General features: G+C 49.0%; 2 protein-coding genes across 4 annotated transcripts; one reads left to right on the top strand and one right to left on the bottom strand.

The window, feature by feature from the left end:
• Positions 1-542: 542 nt before the first annotated feature.
• On the bottom strand, positions 543-4,234 carry LOC125532874 (protein FAR1-RELATED SEQUENCE 5-like). Its single transcript, XM_048696752.1, has 2 exons — positions 2,768-4,234; positions 543-2,492 (listed from the first exon to the last, which is right to left on the bottom strand). Exon 2 carries the CDS (start codon positions 1,650-1,652, stop codon positions 543-545), a length of 1,110 nt encoding a protein of 369 aa, XP_048552709.1. The 5' UTR covers positions 1,653-2,492; positions 2,768-4,234.
• A 334-nt stretch (positions 4,235-4,568) lies between these two features.
• On the top strand, positions 4,569-6,385 carry LOC125534192. Of its 3 annotated transcripts, none has more exons than XM_048697477.1 (2): positions 4,569-4,934; positions 5,944-6,385. In XM_048697477.1, exons 1-2 carry the CDS (start codon positions 4,685-4,687, stop codon positions 6,366-6,368), a joined length of 675 nt encoding a protein of 224 aa, XP_048553434.1. In that variant the 5' UTR covers positions 4,569-4,684; the 3' UTR covers positions 6,369-6,385. The 3 variants fall into 3 exon arrangements, with proteins under 3 accessions (XP_048553434.1, XP_048553443.1, XP_048553427.1); XM_048697486.1 differs by having other exon boundaries at positions 4,569-4,898; XM_048697470.1 differs by having other exon boundaries at positions 4,569-4,898; positions 4,998-6,302.
• Positions 6,386-6,860: the final 475 nt, after the last annotated feature.

The raw sequence follows: 6,860 nt of genomic DNA on the forward strand, positions 1-6,860 counted from the left end.
ATAGGCCGTTTTACTTGTACACTTAGGCCACAAAAGACTATAGTTAGCCCCAACTATAGTTAACTCTGTCCAAAATACTATCTAGAAGACTTGCACATGCTAAAACAAATGATGAACATCACAAGGTGGAGTTGTCAAGAGTTGGGTGAAACTGAAGATTGCATTGCACTCTTGAAACTCCAAGTTTGCTCCTTTGTTCTTGTCATCCTTCTCCACTTCCACTTGAGGCTTCCCCTTCTTTTGTTGCTTCTAGTGAAAATTAAAGTAACTAGTTTAGAATTGAACAATGAACAAATCATGTAAATAACAACATACCTTTGCTCCTTTTTTTGTTGGTGCGGTAGTTTTAGTTGACTTGCGCTTCCCCTTGAGTAACTTCTCAAGCCAACCTTTCTTTCTCCTTAAATTTCTTGATTGAACCTCTTTTTTCTTTAGTTGTGCGGAACAAAGAAACTCATTTGTTTGCTGGACATTTGGTTCAACATTTTCCTTGTCTTTACATGGTTCATTCATAGCACTAGTAGTTGCGTTGAGTTTATCCTCTATTTGTGGAGCAACGGAATCACATGTGCATTCTCCAATAGCACACAACATTCTAAATAGTTGGCTGCTTTATGTGCCAAATTGTGAAATTTATGAGACAAATCCTGGTACCGAAGTTGAGCTTCTAGTTTTGGATTTTCTACAACATTCCTTCCTTGCCTATCTTGTATACTTCCATTGCGTGCTTCTCTAGTCAATCTCTTTAAGACATAATGTGTTGGCATTGTCTTTATATTCAGCAAATCAAGAACTTTGAGACCATGTCCACACAATACTCCTGCCCTATTGAACATTCCACAACTACATGAAATGGTTTGGGTCAAAGGATCACCTATCACTATGCGCTCCTCCTCGAACTGTAAATCACCATGCAAACTCCCAATAGCAACACCAAATTTGTTATTTCCATCCAATACTCTACAACATGCAGCCATGGATCTTTCATACTCACCTTGGAAAGCTTCAAAAATAATTCGAGTATACACTTTGCTTGCTTGCACCAACATAGGTGTGAACATTTTGATTCTTGGTAATTTTTTCCTTGCCTCAAATTCAGATTCCAATTCCTTTCTTCTTTTCACTTCCATCGTCCTCTCAAAGTGCATCAAGAATCGAACAATATGAAAATCTGATTTCAAATGATTCTTCAATGCATTGTTGAAGCTCTCACTTAGTTGTGTACTCCTCACTCCCAAACTGAAGACATCTCTCATATAACATTCAGCCCATTTTTCCTTCACCTTGTAGATACTATCTAACCAAGTTTGCTTATGCACCTTTTGTCTCATATTATCAAACGCTTCTTCAAATTCTGCCTTGTCCTCATAGCCATACATACATGCACCAAAATCAGTGAGAATGTGAGTCTCCTTTTCTTCATCTTCCACTTCATCTTCCTCTTCGTCCTTCACTGAAGATAAATGTTTGACAGCATTTTGCATTATGTGGAAGGTGCACAATCCATGATATGATTGCGTGAAGACATGCTCTATAGCTTTTCCCATTGCTATATCTTGATCCGTATAAATAGTTCTAGGTTGTCTTCCATTATGTGCTGCTAGAAAACTCTCGAAGAGCCATATAAACGAGTCTCGTGTTTCATCAAACATCTAGGCAGCACCAAAAATGGTGGTTTCTCTAAACTGATTGAGCCCAAGAAAAATACCAAATGGCCTATACTCTTTATTTGTGCCAAATGTGGTGTCAAATGTGACATCACCAAAGTGTGCATAATCAAGTAACATTTTAGCATCAACCCAGAATATGTTGGCAATATTCTCCTCACAATCGAGCTGCAACGCATATTGAAATGATGGATTCTCAGCAACTTTGTCGCGAAAATACTTCAACATACTCCCAGCCTGTCCAAAAGCCAATTCTCTCTGTCTCTTGCTTCGCAAATGATTCTTTTGGTCCCGGCAAGTATAGCCAAGGTTAAGCGGCCCACCAACTTTACGACAAGCAAACTCATGTGCGGGTTTTGGCATAATTCCAGAATCATCAGCGGTTTCTATCTCGAAAGCTTGCAGTTCTGAAATCTTTCTTTGTGAAACCAACAAGTGGCGGGTTTGTGGCAATTGGAGGTAGTGGTTGTGTTCCAACACAACTTCAGTAATTTCATAATTTTCTGTCGCTCGATCCAATGTAATAACCATCCGAACTAGACAATCAGTTCTTGTTTCAGCTCTAAAACGCTTTGGCTCACGTTCGGTTTGACATTTCCTTCTAAGACCCTCATTGGAACAAACAAATCTGCATGAAGTCACCTTTCCATCAAATTTGCTTTTGTTGGTGCATCTTTTCCTCACATCGAAGCCTATGTGACCCCCATATTCTACCCAAAACATCCAAGCCTCATTTGAATCTTTGAATCTCATACCAACTTGAGGTATCCTCTTGTCAATTTGTGCCATTGCACAACACTTTCACAATTGCATAATACCCAAATTCTGCCAAAATTCAAAACGACATGTATATCAGAGAAAAAACAAGCACGGATGTGCAGCAATGATTAAGAAAATTGAATGATGTGCACCAAGTACAATGACATCACTTCAACATCAGGGACTTGTTCTAACAATTGTCTTCATTCAAAAGATATAAACAGGATGATGATTTTCTACAGATTACTCCTCAAGCAACACACATTGTTCTGTTAAATTTTGTCCTAAATATCCTCAGACAGAAACATATACGAAACAAAGGAGGGGTTGTGCCTTAGTACCTCTGAACCTCCTGTAGGTTGCTCCTGTTGAGGTGGAGAAGCTCCACAATCTAGAGCAGAGAAGCACCCAAATCGGCGGAATCGGAGAGGTCCGACGTGTCGGCGTAGCACCTCCGCGACGGCTCAATCACTACCCCCTCGAGCACCTCCGTGGAAGCTCAGCCCTGGCGCCTCTCGAGCACCTCCGCAACGGCTCAACCCCGGCCCCCCCTCGAGCACCTCCGCGGCGGCTCAGCCCCGGCCCCCCTCGAGCACCTCCGCGGCGTGAAGCTCAGCCACAGCCCCTCCTCGAGCACCTCCGCGGCGGCTCGGCCCCGGCTCCCTCACTCACCTCGGCGGCGGCGATGCCCCGGCCCCGTCGCCATCCGTGCGGTGCCCCTCCACCCCAACCCCTCGTCCACTTCCTTGCGGCGACCTGGTGGTGGATCTTGTGGCCTTGTGGCGGACGACGGCGGCGATGTAGCCGGTTCCCTCAGCGGCGGTGCGGCGCCGATTCCATCTGCTCTGCAGCGGGCGCGGGAAAGAACTGAGGAGCCCGCCTATTCCTCTTTTTCACCCGCATCGTCTCGTCTCCATGCCAAAACTGCTAGCTGTTGCCTTCTTTTACTTTGTTCGCTGATAACCGTTGGATGAAAAAATAGCGGTGGATGGGAGGGCGCATGTTACGCGGTGACTGCCAAGAGGCATGTCACCTGATCCCAGTCCGGAGTTGCCTTGGTACTTGATTCCCTTGTGAGCAGCAGCTAATATAGACACTGCGTACGGAGCAGCAGTTGCAACGCGACAGGACAGCAAGGAAGGCTGTATGAAGGCGGTGGCGGCCGTTGACCACCGCGGCGGAAACGGCGACTCGAGGCCGAGGCGACTCGGAAACAGAAGCGTGGCCAGGTTAGAGCCGGAGGTGTGCGGAGAGGCCCCTCAGCGGCGAGCTGAAGCGCGCGAGTGGATAAGGGCGGGCGGCTCAGCGACGGCCGGCGGATTCAAGGCTGCGGCGGCGACTTGAAGCTGGCCGACCGCAGCGGCAGCTTAGCACACCGGCGAGAGCGGCTCGGAGGCCGCGACAGTTGTGGCGGCTCACAAGCCGGCCACAGCAGAAGCAGACTGGTGAGACGGCGGTAGGGGCGGCTCGGCGCGGGTGCCGGCAGGTGCTGCAGGGGGAATGGGGGATGGCCGTGCACAGGAGCAAGGCGGAAACGGCCTGCGCGGACCCAGCAACACCCGGCAGCCGTGACGGCTCAATTTGAAGGCGGTTTGGCTTGGGACGGCCCCAGGCGGCGCCGTAGGAGGGGCAGGTTAAGGCCGAGGCTGTTTCGGCGAGCGACCTCGGCGGGTCCGAGGCAGAGACCGGGTCTCGCTTCCTTTTGCTCTTTCCTTGAGTACACTTTCCATCTCAAGTACTCCCTCTATTCCATTATATAAAAACGTTTTTTATATTAATATAGTGTCAAAAATGCTTTTATATTATAAGACAAAGAAAGTAGTTTTTTGACTTACGAGCTGCTATAGTTGAAGCCGTATCTGATTAGTACTCCTTTGCTTAGCAGAGGCAGCTGCCACCATGGCGGAGGCATCCGGTTCAATTCCAAACAGTGTTTGATCCATAGTTGACTTGATGGTGGCTTGGCCTGATGCAATTTGCGTATGTAGAGAATGATTTGATGTATCGGTATGTTATTGATCATGCACTAGGGGCGTGCGCGCACATACATACATAACACACACATATATATATAACACTTTCGCCTTATTCTAATAACACCCAACCCGCACCGCCCGCCCTCCCTAAGAAAGAAAACTCCCGACGCGCCGCCCGGCCGGCCACCCACCCCCGCCACACCGCCTCCCTTCACCACCTTCCTCCTAGCCCCCCTCGCCTTCATCCTCGTCCGGCGGCCCGACTTCCGCCGGATCCGCGCCATGGCCGCCGCCCGGGAGCTGCGACGGCCCGGATCCGACTTGCCTCCTCCACAGCGGGCAGCCACATCCTTCCACAACCTTCTTCCTAGCCAGCGGCATCCTCCCTCGTCGTCGGCCACGGTGCCGCAACCACTGGCTTTTGCTGCTGTGCATGATTTGTTTGCCCCCGGCGAGCATGCTGCAGAATCGGCGACGATGGCTGGATGCAGTTCAGGTGAGGCAGCAGCTCGCGCCATGCATTTACAAGAGGGTGAGTTTGCATCTCAAGCCGTGCAGTTCATGGCAGTGTGCTGTTTCCGTGTGCTTTTCGTAGTTTCAGTCGATCTGCGGCACCACGTCGTCACCTCGTGGAGTGCCCCACCTGCAGCTCTCCCCTCTACTCCACGCAGTTCGCCGACGGTGGGGAGACGAGTGGACTGCATCCGATCCACAATGCACTGCAACACTCGGACGACTGCGCCGCATGAAGATCATGGGCGAACTGCTCTTCCTAGGTGTCCTCTGGAAGCAACCGGTAGCCATGTCCCTTTGAATGAGGAGCAGTTGTTGCCATCACCGGATCCGCCCCTACCTTGCCATTTCCTCCTCTCAATCTTGAAAACTAGGGATCAATGGCACTCAGGCAGCAACATATTTTCGTCCCTCGCCTGCTCATCTTCGGGAATGGGACAGGGGAAACGCTGTCGTGCGGTGCTGGAGCTCCAACTTTCGTTTTCCTTCGGGAAAGGGCATAGGGCAGAGTCCACCACCTCACCTCCTCTCCCTGGCGGCGTGAAGTTTGGTTGTTGCAGTACACCAGGCGTGCGCGTGCAGTGAGCAAGCCGACGGCATGCAGTGCGCAAAGCGACAGCCTAAAGTTTGGTTGTGGCACGCACTTGCAGTACACCAAGCGTGCGCGTGCAGTGCGCAAGCCGATGACGTGAAATTTGGTTGAGGCGTCCCTCTCGTCGTCGTCTCTAGGGATCCAGCGCCATCGGGGTCGTCTCTCATTCCGTCGGCAAGAGGGTCCGTGGTGTGATCTAGTTCAGTCCGGTGGTGCTGCGTGTGTAGTGCTCTTGCTGGGCGTGTAGTGCAAATGGTCCCACTGGATCGTGAGGTTGGTAAGGTGTGGGCAACTACCACTGTAGTCAGACTGTCAGATCATCGTTCCTATGTGGGTGCTTTTTTTTCTCTTTGATACACTCTGTAGTTTGTTTATTTGTCGATGTGTGTTTCAATTCTTCAACGACATCTTTCCTGTGGTTTACTTGCCGGAGCAGAGATGGACGCTGACGCCAACAACTTCAGTGGCAGCAACATGGAAGTCGTTGCGGCGCTTCTGCCCCTGGATGTCAGTCATGCATTTCAGCAGCGTGCGCGTGGCGGTGAAAGTCCCTCGCGGTCTGCGGCGTCTACGCGTGCAGTCCGGCAGGGTAGCGCATGCAGTGCTCGAAACCTCGGCCTCAAATGTAATTTTCTTTTTGTTTGCACATGGATGTTCCTCCTATTTCCAGGCCGCATCTATCGTCCAGACCCCCTTTCTTGTATGTGTAATGTGCAGTTTGATTCGGGCACGACTGCGGTTCAGTTATTTGCAGAAAAAAAAGAAAAAGGTAAAAAAAACTTGTTGAAAAATCAATGCAGTCCACTATGTGAAGCAAGTGGTTCTCTTTGTAAAAGACAAAATGACGGGGTTAACTCCTAGCACGCGTGGTTCTTGATGTTTAGTTTGTTCATTGCAGGATATGACTAGCAACAAAAACATGTTCATTACCTTTGGATACTTGTTGTGCAGAACGCCACGACAGAAAATAAATCTAGTAAAAAAAGAGTAGTTCTCCCGACAACCATCCAAGACACGAAAAATGTTTGGACAATGACAAAAAAGGTAACGTGTTTCACTTTTGAGAGTGATGTTGTTCACTTGTGCCCAAAAATGAAAGTGCTAAAAATTTAGCGCAACAACAAAGATAGTACCGAGGTTCACTTCGATATATGTCGTGGTTTACTTGCCTCCTCTCTGCGGTCCACTCTTGTTCACAATTTTTTTGAAAGAAAAGACAACAAAAAATCGTCTGAGAAAAATTTACGTCCGACAAAAGAAATTATGCAGCTCGCTTGCCCGTCCGATGTAGTGCAGTTTTCATTCTGGAGCAGTGCGGTCGGCCATATGATGTTGTTCATCCCGTAAGTGCAA

This window comes from Triticum urartu, chromosome 1 (assembly GCF_003073215.2).
Source record: "Triticum urartu cultivar G1812 chromosome 1, Tu2.1, whole genome shotgun sequence".
In the NCBI taxonomy this organism is placed as follows: Eukaryota; Viridiplantae; Streptophyta; class Magnoliopsida; order Poales; family Poaceae; genus Triticum; species Triticum urartu.